Here is a 19,534-nt window from a genome sequence, read left to right as displayed (position 1 = left end):
TGCTGTCACTCCGTCTCGTCTTATACAGACACTGAAACCTGTGACATGCTCATTTACTTTCACAGACAGCCTGCTAATGGCCGAGATTGTGCTACTGTACGGAAGAAGTACTCATCACAAAAAAATAAATAATACGTAAAGAAACCATGAAGGGCTTTGGGTCGACTCCATCTTACAATAATTCCACTGAAATTTGAAATTAAGCCATTACCTTTTTTTCAAGAAAGTTCAGAAATAATCTGTCCACTCACTCAAGAACATCTCTGTTGAACTGTCTCTTGCTGTTGCCCAGAAACTCTCCAATCATCTGCCGGCTTAAGCCCTTCCTCTGCAGCAGGAAGTGAGCCACGCCTATGGCCGTGTCAGGGATGAAACCTCGCGAGATCAGGAACTGGATGCCTTTGTCTGGGTTTCTGCACACAAGGTAAAGTGGGTCAGAGCACTGAGCGTGTAGTTAGTTACACTTCAACTGAGAACCACAATCTTTTGAGGTTTCACTGTGTGTGTATGTGGTAAGAGATGTAGATGTACTGTACATCATACAGTCAGCTGTCAGCATTAGTTAGCATTCTGTTTCACCAGAGCGGCAAAAGGCTTGATGTCATGTGCAGCTGTAGTATGGAAACAGAAATAGGCAGCTATTGTGTGCTGGACAAAAAATACACAAAAAGTATTGCTTTTCATTTGTGACAGGATCAAAAAAAAGATGTAGATGTACTGATAATCTCATCAGTGAAAACCAGTTAAGAATTAAATGCTGACTTTGTGTCAGAAGGGAAGAATTCTGGGTTGCATTGCATTTCACTTTCATCAGTGTGCTGCAGTCGTGCCACACTGAAATGCAATCTCCGTGAGAAAAGCAATAGTGTCTGTGTATTGCATTTCATTGCATTTCACCTGTTGCGATTTTGTCTGCATCCCAAAACCAGATGTAAATTAGGACCATGCAGACTGGTGATGTGTCTTTCACAAATGAGTCAACTCATCTGGGTGAACCTGATGTATATGAGAGATTTTTTTCTTTCTTTCTTTTACACATATTCAATGACATTAGTTATTCATTTATTCCTTTATCTTCAGTAACCACCTAAATGCTACCATGGAAACCTTTTGTGTGAATGGTGAGGTGTGTGTTTGACTGTCAGCTGTAGGAATGAGGCAAGTGTACTAGGGAAGGCAATCAGTTATCAGGATATATAGAAATAAATGTTCATAATGAGGCACAAACACTGAAGACACAGTAACAGTGCAGGGATGCTTACTATTAGTGTCAAGTTATAGTGCATTGTTGATTTAGACTAACAATTATTTAATTACATTATATAAAATACAATGCAAAGTAACAATATCTGTGATGAAAAAGTTTCATGAAACAATTTAACCATAGAAAAAAAAATCTTTTAATTTTCTTACAAAAATGTGTATTAATACAAGACCATTTCAGGAAACTACTTGTGCATTAGGCTGCTTTTGTCTCACATATCTGGCAACCCTGGTCGTTACACATGCATCACTAACACACTCTCACAAAATGAAGAAATTTAAAGAAATAACAAAGAAATTCAACACACTGATATTGAGATTGACCATTTTCTAAATATTACAGGACTCGAAGTCCTGTAATATAAAAAAAATTGAATATGGTTAATTAGACACTTTTAAACTACATGTTCTTTATGAAGCAATGTTTTCATCTCTTTGGTATTAAATTTGCATTTCCTTTTTAGTCTCAATAGCTGACGCATTGCTGACGTATTTCAGCCAGCTTTTGCTCTGCGCCTCCTCACATACATACATCTGCACCAAAGAAAGCAAAGTACAAGGCTGACTAAAATACGTGCAATATTGCCATAGCTTATATTCTACATCCACTTTTAAAATATATGAAGCAGCAACCAAACAACTGTTACTGAGCGTCTAAAAAGAGTGTATTCAAGAGATTTTTATATCCACACAGAAGCCAAACAAATCAGTGTCCATTTTCGTTTCCTCAAACACCTCAAACCCTGAACATTGTGTTGTGAAGAGCAGGAGGTTACTAGTCATTAAATCTCAAGTTTTCCTTTGACTTAAATGCAGCTCTCAACTCATGGCTTGTCTGTGTGTGATTTTGTGTAATTCATATCATGATGCTTGATGTCCAGGATTTGGCCTCTATTGTAATATCCATTAGTGTAATTCCATTGCTGTTGGTTGCTACAATTCAACATTTGGTAGAAGAGCACTTAACAGCCCCCTCTCTGAGATAAATCAATATCTAGCATTAAATCACCTAGTGTATTTCACACATGACTACAATGGCTTTGATCAGTAGATTCACTAGCAAAAATGGCATAACGCTGCAAGCCTGCAGTACTCTGCAGTACTCCTTTTCCATTGGTCATTTGTGGCTGCAAAACTTTTTTCCCCAGTCACCAGAAAACTGTGATGGAAAGTAATTTATATACTTATATACCTGTATTTCTTTTAAGTATATTTATAGGAGAAGATAAACTGAAGTATGAGGAGCAGGTAGTGCAGCGCGGTAACACGAGCAGCAGGCTTATGTAAGCCACAGCATGTTTAAGGTTTCACAGCCGGAGGATCATCTGGGCTAAGACCACAGTGTTCTCTAATGACCCTCACACAGCATATGGACCCTGCTGAGGAACATCTGCCTCTCTCTGCATCCTGCCCAGACTCCACAGTGCACACCTCCACCCTCAGACTTCACCACAGAATGTCCCAGAACCTTCCTTTGATTCAATTCTGATCCAGCTCTAAGTGTTATTTTGCAATAATGAAGCATTTTCCGAGTTTACTCAGATTGCATGTCTCCTAGGTTCTGCTGTGAGCTATAAGTACTTTCAATCATTTTTACTATATATATCATGTTTTAGCAGTAATTCTGAAAAGCTTGATGTTTAAGAGTTCAACAACAAATGCAGTAGGAATGTAGAAACGATGAACCAATAAGAAACTATAAAGAGTGTCCCTTTATAGGTAACAATATCTTCTCCACTTCTCCAGTTACAACCACGCCCCCGAGCTGGTTAGGACTGTGACTGTACAATGATTGCATTTCAGTGTGGCACGAAATGAACGCAACGAAATGATGAAGAAATACAATGCAACCAAGAATTCATTATCAGTCAGCATTAAATTCTTAAAAAGCAATCCATGTTGATTGTTTTTTTTTTATTAAAGAGATAAAGCAACATAAAAGCACTGCAATGAAGGTTTTGCCTTTTCAGTGTGTAATGTTTTCTGCATGCCAGTAATGAAAAACAAAACTATTTGTGTATTGCATTTCAGGTTTTTTTAAATGGCATAATTGCATTTCTATCTGGCAAAGAAATTCTTCTCCATATGTTTGGAGTTTATTGTGAATTTGCATGTGATTGCTGTAACTATCTGGTCCAACCGTTATTATTACTGGAGAAGCTTAAATTCAAATTTCACCCTCACATCTATGAGGAAGGTCTGGATACAGATCACACCTGTGGTATAGATATAATTATGCAGATGCTGCATTGAGGGAAGCCAGAAACATCACTAGCGCCGGGTAAGACAATCACACCGTACAAGTGGATATAATAATTTTAGACATTTAGATTATTATTTATATAGATGGTGTATTTTTAAATAAAAAGGCTAAATGTTATTTTTTCTTGGTTAGGGTTCCTGGTTTTCATATCATTCTTTTTTATTTAATAATCACATCTGAAAAATTAAAGGAAACAGTAAAGTAATAGTCATACTTGGTGGAGGAAGTGACATGAAAAACCAAGTAGCTATCAGTTACAATGTATTTTGGGAAAACATGAATATTTTGTCTTCATCAACCAAACAATATTCAAACCAAAGAAGTTCAGACAATAGCCAGGTAGTTAGCTAGACTAGATATGTGGTTGTGTAGTTATGAGTAGCATGAGCCTTGTTGATATTAGCTAGTTTGCTAGCCATGGTGATATTAATCAAGTAAATATGTTCCTGTATCTTTATATCTAAATGTATCACCGAACTACATCAAAACTAAGCTACAGACAGACATAGAGTATAAGCATCTAGTTTATTTTAAATCCATTTTGCTTACTACAGCTAATGTTCCTATGCAGCCAGCTATATTGAATTTTCAATCATGTGACTGCTCTAAAAAGTAAGAGACAATTTCCTGGGCAAGAGACGCTCATTTCCTAGACTGTGTCCCGTGGGGTTTTTCAAAAAGGAGGCAGGACTCATTCGCTATTCATGCAGACTGGAACTATAACTATTCTCGTCGCATAGACAATATTCTTCATCTAATTGTCAATATTTGGTTGAGGTGTGCCTCAGAGGGCAGGTGAGATGACCAGACGTCTACACGTCTCTCCACCACTCTCTAAACCAGAGGCCACAACTGTGGTCAAAAGCAGGTCTCAGGAGCCTCCTACATTAATCACTACCTCATCTGTGTGCATTAGTCAGCTATTAATGTATTAATGTAGTATAGTATAATTCAATACTCACATTATTGTTCTACTTGATGCTGTCGGAAGATTAAATCGATGTAGTCTAGCTCTAAGTGTGTGGAAGTACAACAAAGTGAGTCAGTTAGAGTAACTGAAATGTACCCTTGACTTTCTGAAGCATTGCATTTTTCTTATTTTTTTGAAAGCCCAAAAAGGAACGCATGTCAAAACAGAGACAGTCCCACTGCCACCCAGATTCAGTCCCAATCAGAAATAAAGCTAGCAAGCTACATTAGCTGTGAGCCCAGCAAGCCATGTTAATTATCCACTGCCTCTGATCAGCACCTGTTCAATCTTGTTAGCATAGCAGGGCTGCCCAGAGTTGTCTTCCCAGGCTAGCTGTGTATTTATACTAGAAAACCAGTAATTCAAAAAGTAGTTGACTAGTCGTTATATCAAAAACTGTTTCAGGACATAACTATTTTTAGGCTGTTATTTGTGCAGCAAATCGCACTTACTGTCATAGATACAGGCTTCAAAATTTCCAGATTCAATGCTTTTTCAGGCTACATTGTTAACAGTGAAGGTAAATCTGCAGTAAATGTGCAAAATAATAAATCTGTGTATTATATTACACTATTTAAGGATGTTATTAAAATGCATTTATGTGGATGAACTAGCAGCTCAGCTGAAATCGTTACTTCTGAAACTGAGAGTGCACAGCGAGGCACGGAAGCTCCTTATATGTCTATAGCAGCATTGGAGAATGAATCTGGATCAGCCTCTTTGAGCTGGCATGTGCTATGTGCTGCTTATCTGACTTTAAACATCAGAATTCACTTACAATACCTGGATTTTATTTACAGATTATTTATCCAAAATAACTGCAGGAGGAATAACAATAGCAGGAACTCTCTCTGGAATAGGCAGAAGTGGAATTAAAAAAGTCCCATGGTTCCCAAACGGCGTAACAGTAAAGCATTTGCCTTATTGTCCCGAGACTGCAAATTCGAATCCTGGCAATGCCACAGCAATCCGTGGCCGGCAGTCCAAGAGAGCAAAACATTAACAATAACTGTTGGCATTAGCCAATCATGGGCATCTGTGAGTTCATATATGCGGAAGAGGGCAGATAGCGCCTTCCTTTGAGTGTGTTACGCTGCCTGTGGTGCAGGATGAGGAGCAGTTTGAAAACATGCTCATGCTCACTTCATGTTTCGGAGGAAGCATGTGTTACCCTTCAATGTCCCTGGTTTGGTAAGTGTCATGAGATAGGGGAGAGAGCTAGTGGACGGAATTTGGCAAGGCCAAATTGGGGGGAAAATGGGGAAAAAAACAGATTTGTGCACACCTTTACACTTACAAGTGATATCAGAGTCTTAGCTGTCCGTTAAAGAAAAAAATACTTTTCCCAGCAATAGTTTCAGACTGACAAAATACATTTAGCCTGTTTTCTTTACTGTCTGCCTCACTGTTTTTCCACTGCCTCAACCAGTTAACATCTCCACTGCAGCAACTAGGCTATTAGTTGACTAGTTGACTAGTCTATGCAACCCCTAGTATGTGGCTCTGTCAATATTGGCCGTACCCCACCAATCGACCCAATCTTAGAAACTCTCCATGTTCTCTAACGCTCCAGCTTCTTCATTTTAAGCAATGGCTTTAACACAAGGTCATGACTTTCATTCCAGTGAGCACTTTAATATCACCACTTGCTGACTCTTTAACTACAGTTAAATGCAAATTCACAGTTCATTACTCAATCTTTTCTGCCCCAAAAAACCTGTAAAACAGCCTGGATGTGACCGTTGACTGAAGAGCTCACCTGGTTACCATGGCACCCGAAGAGATGCTCACGTCAACCGTGTTAAAAGGAGTGTCTTTAGAGTTTTCACGAGTGTGAAAATGTGCTGGTGTGTCAATACAATGGCTGTCTATGTGCCTGTGTGTGTGTGTGTGTGTGTGTGTGTGTGAATGAGTGAGTGTGCATCAGGGTGTAGCTACATATTAATGCTGTGAGTAAAGGGAAGAGAGACGTGATCAGAGCAAGTAGGGCGCTCTTGTTTTGAAAAACAAATGTTCTGAGTGGGAGGCTAGAGAGATGTGTGAAACAAACAAATGATAATTTTCACATTATTTTTCTTTTGAAAAAAAAGAAGACATAAAATTTAGTCATTACAGCCTATATGATTGCACAACATACTGTATAAAAGTGTTTCTGTTAGTGTTCTGTTCTGTGTTGGATTTTCTATTACATCAGCTCTCCCGTAGGTTTATATTAATGCTCTTGCTCTAATACTTTATCATGTCTATAGGAACAGCTTCCGTAACACAGGATCTTGTATGGCGGCTGCTCCACGTGTGTAATTGTTGATAAGATGATGTTTTCTGTGAGGAGATTTAAATTTAGCATTTTTGGAAGGAGTCTCCAGTGTCAGTACTTTGTAACAGCTGTAACTTCAAGAGAGAGAAAAAAGAGAGGTTGTTGAGAGAACTGACTGTTTATAGCTGCTATAATGTTCGGGTACAAGCACAATAACTCGTCTAAATAAATCCTCTGGTAGTACAGTTGTAGTAGAGCTTCAAATTCTTTTCGTAAGTTAAAGCAGAAAACTCTTACATTTACTTAAAAAGTACAAAAAAGATTTAAAATCATATCTGTCTCATGTCTAAAAGACACTTTATGACTTTACAAATGTGGGATTGTAGAGAAATGTAGTGATGTTTGAAACTGTAGGGAGTAGAATGTAGATTTTTTTTTTCTGAAATGTAGGAAATAAAAGTCAAAAGTAAAGTAGAGAGACTTAAAAACCAGACTTACGTAATCGTACTTCACACGTCTGGTACTCACATGTTAAACAGGTTGAGACCGATGCGGTACAGACGCTTGCGTGCAACGTCTGTGGAAAGCGTCCCACAGTGCGTGTCTGGACAGTGTGTGCGCGGTAAGGTCATGATCATGTTCTCACATGCCGAGGTGGATGTGCTACTGCTGCTGATTGGCTCAGAGCTGTTCTCTGACGCACTCTGATTAGTCAGCGGCTTCTCCCAGGCCGACTGTGCAGATTCTGCTTCATCACCAGTCGGCTGCTGATCCAGCGCTATCTCCTCACTAGGGGGCGGGGCTGGGAACTCAGACTCAGCTGTGGTGGACGATTCTGATTGACCCCCGCTCTGCACCCCTGCTTGAGGCTCTGTGGCAGTTTCCTTGGAGATACCGTTGCCTAGGGAAACGGACTCGAGCACAGAGGAGGACAGGCGAAAGTTGTGGTTGTCGATTTGCACTGTCACATCTCTGAAGGCCATCATGAGCTTGCTGGCACTGCGGGGAATGTTTTCGGCGCAGGCGTTATGCGTGGCCTCCTGAAGGGTGGTAGGGTCCATCAGCAGCCCCTCTGTGACTGGCCCAGGGGGAGTGGTCACTGAAGTTCCCACCACCTCCCCATCACGCACAGAAGTCCAGTTGCTCAAGGCCTCGTCTATGGAGCGGGCTAAGGACTGCACCTGAAATATAAGATAAAACAGAATAGAAGAGAATAGAATTAGGTATAATGCTGTAAAGTGATAAATCCAAACAACTGGCTTGAATAAATCCTTGGAGCAATCCTCCCATTTGGTCCAACATTTCTTCAGTTCTCCACTCATAACTTTACCTGCAATTGGTTCCCATTTACTGTCTGACATGCAAAAATGGAAGAAGAACTATTAACCGTGGTTTCTTCTGATCTTAAATGTGTATAGAGACATTAGGAACAAAAATAAAGCTCGGAAGGAAGTAGCAGAGATTGTTGTGCTTCTGGTGAGTGTGTGTAGCTAGTACAGTTACCTTACATTGCTAATCTGCTAATCTGCTGTTTAGTGCACGCCCCAAAGTGACGACAACAACAGATATTACGTGGCCACAATATGAGCTTGTTGCTAGCTAATGTGAACGTAACGTAAGACTGAATAAGAACTGTACATAAGGATGTGCTTTATCAGTTAGAAGCTGTACCTGTTCGCTGAAGGTGTCCTCCAGGTTTGTGAGTGTGTTAGCTGCACCTGTGGGCAGCGAGCTGGAATGTGTGAGTGGGATGCCCATGAGAGAACATCCCTCCATCAGCGCACGCTCAGCAGAGAAACCGTCTCTCTGCACCCGCACCCTGCGCACAGACATGCGTCGTGGAATGCCGCTCTCCAGAACCGAGTTACGGATCTTCTGGAAGTTCTTGCTGAGCTGGTACTGACGGAACGCCGTCTGGATCTTACAGGCAGCGCGGCGGGAGATCAGCGCACCACCGTACTTCTGCTCCAAATCCTCAATCTGCAGCGAGAGAGAGAGAGAGAGAGAGAGAGAGAGAGAGGGGGAGAGGGAGAGAAAATAGACACAGAGATAAAGTGATGATTTTGTGACAGCATACCAGGATGAACACATAATACATTCACACTCCTTCCCACTGAAAAGGTTATTTACTTTACTTTTTCACTTGTTACCATGGAAACATGCTTGATCACCAACCTTTATTAACAGCATGCTGATTTTAGCAAATACACCCACATACAGCAGTGTGTAACCCTTTCTCTTAAGTTCCAACGAAGTGGATAATTAATTCGGGTAAAAAAAAAAAAAAGCCCTGAAATGTTTGTGTGTGTGTAAAAATTTAAAACACTCACAAAAAGATATAGAAGATTATTGACTAACAGGGTTTATGGAGGATTCTGTCTTTCATACGAACATATTAGCAAATCTTACGTCATCTAAAAGTGTAAAATACATGGGTGAGTAAAGGTAAACGTGTTATTTTAGACCCACAGTGTAATTTACTCAAATTTACTGAAATTCTTGTTATTTTAGCGTATTAACATTATTTTAGAGAAAAAGTAATATGTAAGGAATAAAATATGAGGCATGTTGCTATAGGAAAATAATCAACAACATGGTGGTGGAGTTGCAGTTCATTATTTTCACACTTTATGTTGTGGAACATCCACAAAGGAAGTTAGTTCCTGTTAGCGCTTAGGTTATAGTTGTAAACATGCATTCCCTCACTGACCACTGTTTTTTTTTTTGGCATTAATAAGACAAAAAATGCATATTACATTTGTCATATTACAGAGAAATGGAAAGTCAGAACAAACAAACTCCTCTGTCCTGAAGACTTTCCTGTGAAGTTACACCTTTACTGCTGACTGTTACAAAGCACTGACACTGGAGACTCCTTCCATAAATGCTAAATAAACATCTCATCACAGAAAACTTCACCATTTCGATGATTACATGTGTAGTTTAATCTGTTTATATGGAGCGTCCTCCATACAAGTCCTTGTATTAACTGTTACTATAGAAACAATAATTTATTAGAATGATCACATGAATCTATAGTAAAGCTGTTGAATTTTTTTATTCACTGAGGTTAAGAGAGAGCTTGTGAAAATGTTTTTAATTTATATTTACCTCATCAAAAGAACACACTTGTGTCTACAGTCTTTGGTATTGCATTCACAGCCTTTAATCGGTGTTATATAAATGACATGTAGTTTTGCATAAGTGTGGCAGGCTTCAGTTTTACTCTTCCAGGAGATCCAAACTCACCATGGCTACTCAGAATAATTAGCACATGCAAAAATCTCATTTAAATTGAGTTTCTGCCCCCTACTTTCCACATGACGTTAATAACCACCTCACACCCACTATTTTCACACACAATTTAACAGCCTGCACACACAAATGAGCAACTTTATATATAGCTGTAGAGTCTTATACGGAATGAGCCTCGAAATGTAGCGAAACCCAGGCCTTAAAAAAGTGATGACTGCGTTCTGACCATGTCCTTCTGCGATCCGTGTAGACAATACAGTATAATTAATGAAAACGTTCAAATTTACTTGCTTATTGGTAAGTTCAGTGAATCTGTGAGTTTCAAAATTTCCTGACTGGTTTTTTTCTATTAATCCCAGCAAGAAACAGAAAATGAAATTTTATGTAATAATTTTGCATTCGCTGTCTTGTTAGGATGAATAACTTGCTGGTACTTTGAGATTTTTCTTCCTGCTTTAACATGTGGTGTTACAGTAAAATTTAGAGGTTGTTTTTTTCTACCATCATGTTAATAGTTACAAATAGTTATCTGATCATGAGGTATTTACCCATGCCCTCTTCTTTCTAATAGCTGGAACATGTTTGGCATTTCAGGCCCTGGTTTATGAAAGCTGTGATCATGTAAAAACACCCACAAAAAAGTACAAGCTGATTTGCTAACAGGATCTACAGAGAATTGTGTCTTTCTTGAAAAAGAAAAAAAAAGGTTGTCTGTTTTGCACATTGGCTATAATTAACATGCAGTGTTTGACCTTTTCCACCTGAAGCTGCAAGATGCAGGGCTGTGTTTATGCAAAATGATTATCACCCACAATGCAATTTACTGCAGTGATGTAAATAAAAATGGCAGATGAGCCAAGTGACATATGAATGTACGTGTGTAAACCAGATGTATTTGAAAGCTCCAGTTTCCTGTTTTTTTTTTTTTTTTTTTGAGAACCCCCCAACCCCTGCCCTCTAATATCCCCCAACTCAAACAAACAAAACAAACAAACTTACCAATACTCAAACTATCGCAGTGTATATGTATAAAAACAGGCCAGGTCATTCCATTTGCTCTGGGCTTTTATTGCCTATTATTAACTAGCTACTAAAATAAAATAGCCTACAACCACATGACAAATATCTCTTATGATCCAGCAGACCTGACAGCCCCTAGAGGAATAACGCATAGTCCCACCCTCAGTATAATCTTTTTACAAATCACTTGTCTAATGTCCTTACAGAAACTATGAAATGCTTCTACACAGCTGCATCAGAGCATCTATTCAAGTTGGGAACTCAGTGGAGACAAGCTGATACGACCGAAAAGCAAGTATTAAATTAGAAGAATCCTGTTTTTGACCAAAAAGACAGTTTATTTAAATTATACCTTAGTATCTCAAAATAATCAGAAAGTTTCTCAAAATTAGGATCACAGTAAAACTGGTTTGCTGTTACTCACATACGCACCTACGATGTCACCAGCATTTCATCAGTGTCTAATTAACATAATGCACACTCATTTGAGATTAAAAATAAGGTACACTCTTTTATTGTGCTTTCATATTGTACTTTGAAACGTCTTTTTGACATGCCTCCTCACCTTTAATCTGCGATAAACATGAGGTTCAGTTTCAGGAAGTCTCTTTATTATGCAAATTTGCCGTGGCTATCAAGAACATGTATGTGTAGTTTCCTCCCTCTACTTTGCACATGACATTATTCAAACAATTATTTTTTGTAAATCACTCACAACTCGCTCACTAACTGCAAGCCTAATTTATCACACATTACTACTGTTTATTTGACATCTTAGTAAATCAGGGCCTCAGTAGTGTACAGTAGTGACTTAGTACCACCCACTTATCCAGTTAATCCCTAGAACCCAGAGGCCTCTGAAAGGAGCAGTTACCAGCAGGGTTCATGGGTAGTGTACCTGTTTTTGTTTGAGATCAGGAGAGAGCTCGTAGTCCGGAGTATGTGTACATGACGTAGGGTTCAACTGAGCAGCATCCTTCTTGTCTTTCTCAGCCTGTCCTTCAACTGGATGGACTGAACTCCTGAGTGAACAAACACACTTTTTTTTATTATGCAATGTAGCACAAAGAACATGAAAACTCCAATTAATGATGGTGTCAAAGTCTGATGAGCTCATGCACTGTCTTGTTGAATTTCTGTCTTGTTCTGTAGCTATATTTAGACTGTATAACTACATAAGGGCTGTATTCAGAGGAGACGTAATCACATGCAGTGAGGAGTTAATGCTGAAATTAAGCACACTGGTAGACTTATCTCTTTATTTAAGTGCTGCTTAGACAGCATCTGCAGGACGGGATTTGGCCAAAACAGAATCATGTCTCATTTCACACTCTGATTAATCGTATACTGTGATTAATTTCACACACGCAATGTGATTTACTGCATTGATTTACTCATTTACTGTGTTTATAAACTAACACCACCGAACAGCAGGTATTAAATTTGGGAAAACTTGTTTTCACCAGTTGAAGACAAACTGGTGGAATTCATCTTAAAAATAAGAAAGTTGATTTAAATTATGCCTTAGTATCTCTAAGTAATGACTTCTGCCTTAGTATCTCTATGAGTATAATGACTTCTTATTACCGTGGTAAAGTTGGTTTCATATTACTTACATTCACACCTCCAATGTCAACAGCATTTCAACACACAGAATTTCACTGTTACAGCGTGTAGCACATCCAATTAAAACACAGATGATCAAGTCCTGAGGCTATATTTAGGCTGTGTAACTACACAAGGGCCATATTCAGAGGAGAGTTATTCACACATGGTTAGGAGTTAATACTGAAATTATGCACACTGGTAGAATTATATCTGGGTTTAAGAGCTGCTCTGAGTAAACAGGGATCTGCCCAAAACAGAGCCACGTCTTAGTTCACACTCAAAGCTTAAGTACTTTTCTCTTATGCATTACCCACTCTGGAGCTTTCCAGAATTAAGCTCAGTACCACCGAGAGTACCACAAATCTGACAATTTGTTATAACCACAATGTTCCACGCTAAAATTCATGGTCTGGGAAAATATAAATAGATAATATTAAATATATAGAAATGCCAGTCCTGTGTGCTTACTGGAGTATCTCAGCAGTGAGATGATTAATGTGCATGGACTGCTAATTTGAGACACATTTTCAGAGAAGGCAAATTACCGTGATTATCCAGAACTATTTATGACTATCAGGCTCAAAATATTTTCTATTTTATATATCATGTTATTATTTGGGGTTTATTTGAACCTTTGCCTTATGGATATATCACTGTGTTTTGCTGTATGTGTTTTTAAACCTAAGGATCTGTTTAAATGTGTGTTCCCACACATTTAGGATGCATTTTTAAAAAGAAGGTCATGTAAATGTCTCTGCTGTCTGTAAGACAAATTCAATTTCCAATTAAAGCATTGACAAGCCCTTGATTTCATTTTAAGGAAGAGCTTTATGGGGGAGAGCTAATTTGCAGGCTATAAAAATTACACTAGAGGTCTGAAAAATCATTAGTGAATATTAGGAATAACTGCAGCAAATGTCAGCAAATTTGGACTATACTGCTTCATGAGATCAGCAGGATACATGTGGAAATGTGGAACTTATTAGGCAGCCAGATGTGGTAGAAATACAAAATTTCCTTTCTCAAATAAAAGTGCAAATATTCATCTATAAAAATTTGGGAGAAAAAATGTGGTTGAAAGATAAAGTTCACTAAAAGTGGTAGAATTCAAGATAACTGTTTGACAGAATGGCATAAAGACTGATTCCCAAAAACAGTGCATAATTTCTTTAAATTAGGTTTCTGAATCATTTGTAACCAAATCCAATGTTTAAAGAAAAAAAACATTTATTCTATCTAATCACAGTTATTCTAATGAGCATAAAATTAGAGCAGTACAGGGGAAAAAAAGTTAATCCTTTTAATTCTCTTTCTGCATCAGAATGTTTTTTTTCTCCTTTGAAGAAGGCAAACAGAAACGGACAATAATCTGTGTGTGACTTTAATATCTTTAATAGTACTGTTATGACTTCATGAACTTTCTAAAAGAAGTTTTGAATTAAATAACAATACATTATAAAATACAGCATACTGTATATAATTGTCCATATTCCTCAGTGCTAAGATTCTTGTCATTTCATCCACCCCATGTGTGCTGTAAAGATTTGGGATTTGCATAAAGCCTGGGTAATTTTTCTGATTTTCTGGTACTTAATACTGGAGTGAACGCCTGCATTAAGACTGACAGGTTTATAGATTGTGTAGACTCTGCTTCGCTCAGATCAAGTGGCTTTTGCTTGCTCTCAGTTTGCTTCTCCTGCTGCAGTACAAATGATGCCTAAAATCCAGGCATCGTCCATCAAACTAACACAGAGGCACCATTAATCATAAAACTGTCGAATAACCTGCCAGAGCCCACAAACATCTGAAAAAAGCTAATTCGAGTTAATCTAGTCTGTTCTAGACCATCCCACCACTATAGAATTCAGTGACTTGTGAAAACTGATTGACCTACATTTACAGTCTTTTAATAAGTACTGAATCAAAGCCCATTGCTTCCTCAGAGATAATTAACACTGCTTAATTACACCATGACGTGCTGCGTGACACGGTCGCTGCACTATCAAGATCTTCACAGAAACAATTCCCCATCCGTGGTTTTCATTAAAAACGAGGATTCATCACAGTGCGCAGCAGAGAAATCCTAACAATTATACTAGCATTGTTATTATTATTATTATTATTATTATTAGTAGTAGTAGTAGTAGTAGTAGTAGCTGTAGCAGTAGTAGTACTAATTGTAAAATAATTGCCAATGTAGAGTTTTTAAAGTTTCCAATCACCTAAGCCGTTACATCTTTAACACAATTTTCCATTTTGTTTAGCTGTACTGATGAATCTAAGGAACTTATAAGTATACTTGTGTATCATCAGCATAGAATGCAAAGTTAATGTTAATGTTATGTTTGCATGTCAAAGGAACTAAGGCTATTAAGGCTATTAATTTTATTACCATATTAATATTAAAACCAATTACTGACCCTGAAAGTAGAATAGGAAAAAGAAAGACTAACAAAAACTGGATGTGTGTGTTACATATACATGAGCAAAGGTTTATATTAATTTGCAGAGATTTAGAATCTAAAACTAATAATAAACACAGCGAATCAATTTTACTGCACCAAGACAGCTAAAAGGACTTTTTCACTTCCTGACTTTTGAATTAAAATCTTACGCTATGGTCTGCCCTCCTGTCTTAATTTTCAGTCTCTCCTCATAAGTACAAGCATCAAAAGACTTTTCTAAAATCAGATCAACATTAGCAGGTAGATTGAGAGGTCTACCAAAAGGAGAAGCTGTGTGTCCATACGGGACAGATGAAGAGCGCACTGAACAATAAAACTCGAAATGTTTTTTTCTGTGTAAAATACACCCACACTCCATTCACCCCCAGTGAAGCTGTGCGTCCAGGCATGGCTCAAAATGACGTCCTAAAAGCCTGTTGTCCAATGAGCATCAGTCATTCGTCCCATTAAAATAGCGAGTACACAATCACGTTAGAAATGTGTCTGGGGCTTCATAGGACGCAGGCTGCGCTGTCCACTGAAAAGAGTTTGAGTTTAATAAACGAACAGTGCAATATTGCAGTGAGATATTTGAGAATCTGATTCACTGAAATATTGAATTCCACCAAGATTGATGAATAATATAGACACTTTGGTAAGCATTTCACTGCTGCATTTTAATGAAATTTTAGAGGAAGCCCGGCTTCCTGTGTAGTCTTAAAGCAATTACCTGTGGTCTGCTGCAAATCCTTATTATATATTACTGGTGTACTGTACTGTAAAAATACTGAGTAGTATATAGCAGTAATATTCACAGGAGCCCAATGAATACACATATTTGGCCCTTGGTCCTTGAGTTTGACACCTGTGTTGTAAAGTGAGAACAAAAGAGGGCCTAAAGCAGAATCGTCTGGGACGCCATAGGCTGACGAATCTCCATTAACTCCGTTAACAGTCTGTCAAGTGAGATCTAAACCAGGCAGGAACTTGTCTGTCTAAGCTGACTGTGTTTTCAAGCCTGTCCTTTACAGTAATAATGTTTGACTCACAGCTTGACAATGATATAATGCATCATGGCGTTTCACTTAGTGCAACGCTAACGTCTTTTAAAACAGGCACGAACATGAGCTGGAGTAATAATCTCTTCACTGACAAAATATTCCTAAAGAGAATACATTACATTTCCTTACATGCACATGCACATTGTTATGTAATTCTCTACATTATAAAGCATGTATGAGTGTCATAGGAGTGAAGGTTCTTCTGTGCACTTTGCTCAGCAAAACTGCTCGAAGCAGCCTCCCAACGCACCACTTTTCCTCTGAAAGCAAACATGAAGAGACTTTTATTGCAATAAAACACACTCTGCTGACTGGGTACTTTGTCAGCACAACAGTCAGTAAGTACTCTAATACCTGAAACACACTCTCTTTCATGCTCTCTCTCTCTCTCTCTCTCTCTCTCTCTCTCTCTCACACACACACACACATACACACACAGAGGAAAAGCACTGCCTTTAATATACTACAAAATGCTGTACAAAACTAACAAGCCAAAGCTGTACATAATACACTATAGCACTATTTTAAGGACATTAAACTGAATATACAGTATAATCTATTTTTTTTAATAATAACAGTAGCTTTATTCAACATGCTTGCTTTTCAGAGGCTGCCATGCCGCGGTAAAGATGAAAGGTTTAACACAGCACAATGGCTATCAGATAAAAGCTAAGTGCACAACTGTGTCTGATGCAAAGTCAACGTTCCCAGCGTCCTGCCACGGTTTTAAAGCAGCAACCCTCCAGTGTCCTGCACCTGCGATCAGGGCCATAACCAGGATCAAAATTTTAGTGAGGTCCAATTAGACAGTCAAATATTTGGGTTTACAGTACAGCTTAAGTTACCTATTGATTTCGGAATTATATTCCATGATACATGATGACTTGTGTCATCAACACAATAGGTAGTAATGAACTTTATCATGCTTATAGTATGTTATTAGTAACATTACAACCAAACTGAAGCAACATTAAGTGCTTATTTAAAGTAGCTTGTAGCCTAATCAGCTAATGCTACTGCATCTAGCAGTAAAAAAAAAACAACAACAAAAACAAAAGAGGTTTGCATATTACAAGCTGCCAGTTGCCCTCATAAACACTCACATCTACACTTTATGGCCAAAAGTATGTGCACACCTGGCCATCACACCCATATGTGGTTCTTCCCCAAACTGTTGCCACAAAGTTTGAAGCACACAATTGTATAGAATGTCTCTGTATTCTGTAGCATTACAATGGACCTGACCTGTTCCAGCATGACAAAGCCCCTGTGCACAAAGTGAGCTCCATGAAGACATGGTTTATCAAGGTTGGAGTGGAAGAACTCGAGTGTCCTGCACAGAGCCCTGACCTCAACCCCACTGAACACCTTTGGGATGAACTGGAACATTGGATATCAGTGCCTGACCTCACTAATGCTGTTGTGGCTGAATGATCACAGATACCCACAGCCACGCTCCAAAATCTAGTGGAAAGCCTTCCCAGAAGAGTGGAGGTTATTATAAAAGGCAATTAAGTCTATGGGCAAACCTAAACTGTCTCCACAGCTGTTCTGCGTCAGCTGAAAAGTAATCATCACAATCAACAAAGCAAGTTTTTCCGCATAGTAGACTGCATTTTGCCACCATATTATCAGGACATCACTGTTTCCATATTGAATTTGACAACTACAGGTAAGAATCAAACCCTTCTGAAACTACCATGGTCTGAACCTCAGAGCCAGCTACAGCTATGCCTGTGTTACTCACTGTGGGGTTCTACAGGAAGAGCATCACAGATCCCATACATGCTGTTAAAATGCTGTTATAGGATGATACAAAATGTTCTGAATTTGAATTTTAACACAGTGTAACAGTGTAAAAAATCATAAGTAACTAATAAAAGCTTTAATTAAATGAACAAGTGTAAATCAGATTGCAAAGTTTTCTGTACTGAATTGATCATATTTTTTAAAAGTCAGACTGTACCATTACAGAAATAATGTTCCTGTGATGTTCTGAAAACATGTAATCTTTTCACACAATGTTCTGTTAGTCACAAAATGTCTGGTTAAAAGGTTGCAGCAACATTGGAACGTTTATGAGCATTGCATAAAAATGTGCTCAGAACACTGACTGAACAAAAGTTCTTGCAATGTTCAGAAACCATCCTGCCAACTGTTAAAACTTTGGGCCAAAATTGTTAACTTGGTGATCATTAAAGGAAAGATGATGTGCTACTGGTTCCTAGCAGAATTACTGTGTGTGAGCGTGTTTTTTTTTTTTTTCTTAACATGCTAACACACACCTTCTCTCTCTCTAAAACACACTGACTTTCTCTCCCAAAAGAATACAAACACACATTCTTTCTCTCTCATCACCTCCCTATGTATGTTCTGTTCTCTTGGCACACTTTAGTAGTGTTTTTTCACCCTGATAAACACACAAACACACACTCTCTCACCCTCTTTCTTCTCAGATAAATTCACCAGAGTAGGCTTACTAGCACAATCCCTTTGCCATGTCAGATTACATTTTACTCACATCCTGAGCTATCCCTCGTCTTCGCTCCCAAATTCAATTTAAAAGGAAGAATCATGTTCCAGAATCAGCACTGAAGAAAGTGATCAGTGAAGCACTGCTTGACTGGGATTGTGGATTTGGTTCTGATTTGGTTCTGTTGGACATGAGTGCAGCTTTTCACATTATTGCCCATGAACCATGTAACGGACAGACTTAAAAACATTATGGTGTCCTCTAAAGTCCTGTTTTACACGGCATTTGATTTCTCAGAAGTCGGAAGTCGGAATTACATTTTTTTCACCTCTGTGAATTTGAGCCAGAAAGTGAAAAAAAAAACATGAACGCCTCAACGTTCATCCTTTTTAGCAACAATCTAGGCTGCTAATGTTGGCAATGAATGATGTACCTGATTTACCTCCTGAAAACAGTGAACTGTATAGTTGATGTTATCGATTTAACAAGCTAACATATCTGTATGTTGATTGATCTAAAGCATATACTAGTATACACAGCATACACAGCACTTATTTAAAAGTACTGTTGATGTTGTGAGTTGATATGACATCGGGTGCTGAACTTGGGGTTGAGAAAACCTTCCAGATTGTCCAAGTAAATATTTCCAAGTTTTTCTGGGGGGTTTTATCCTTGTTTTTTTCTCGTCTGAGGTCAGAAATTCTAAGTCACAAGCTTTACTTGAACGCAGCACGAGGCCTGCTATAGCCTCTTGGACAAACATAATGGAACTGACTTCTACACTAACGACACACATTTATGCTTATCAGTTTGCCCAGATTCTGCAGCACTGCTGTACAAAATGTTAGATTGTGTTAGACATACCGTATGGATGAATAGAAATGGCCTTCTCTTAAACTAAGCCTACCTGCTGTAGGGTC

The 19,534-nt window shown here is 38.5% G+C and overlaps 1 protein-coding gene across 2 annotated transcripts in view; it reads right to left on the bottom strand.

The window, feature by feature from the left end:
- The window catches only part of iqsec3b (IQ motif and Sec7 domain ArfGEF 3b), a 38,252-nt gene that overhangs the window by 11,622 nt on the left and 7,096 nt on the right, over positions 1-19,534 (bottom strand). For both annotated transcript variants that reach the window (XM_026913411.3, XM_026913412.3), the window contains exons 3-6: positions 11,927-12,050; positions 8,425-8,733; positions 7,282-7,934; positions 252-413 (exon numbers count right to left, since the gene is read on the bottom strand). In XM_026913411.3, coding sequence (XP_026769212.1) covers positions 252-413; positions 7,282-7,934; positions 8,425-8,733; positions 11,927-12,050 — 1,248 coding nt within the window. The remainder of the gene's footprint in view (positions 1-251; positions 414-7,281; positions 7,935-8,424; positions 8,734-11,926; positions 12,051-19,534) is intronic.

This window comes from Pangasianodon hypophthalmus, chromosome 6, assembly GCF_027358585.1.
Source record: "Pangasianodon hypophthalmus isolate fPanHyp1 chromosome 6, fPanHyp1.pri, whole genome shotgun sequence".
Classification (NCBI taxonomy): Eukaryota; Metazoa; Chordata; class Actinopteri; order Siluriformes; family Pangasiidae; genus Pangasianodon; species Pangasianodon hypophthalmus.
The sequence above is the reverse complement of the archived record's forward strand: the minus strand, read 5'-3'. Positions and strand labels throughout refer to the sequence as shown.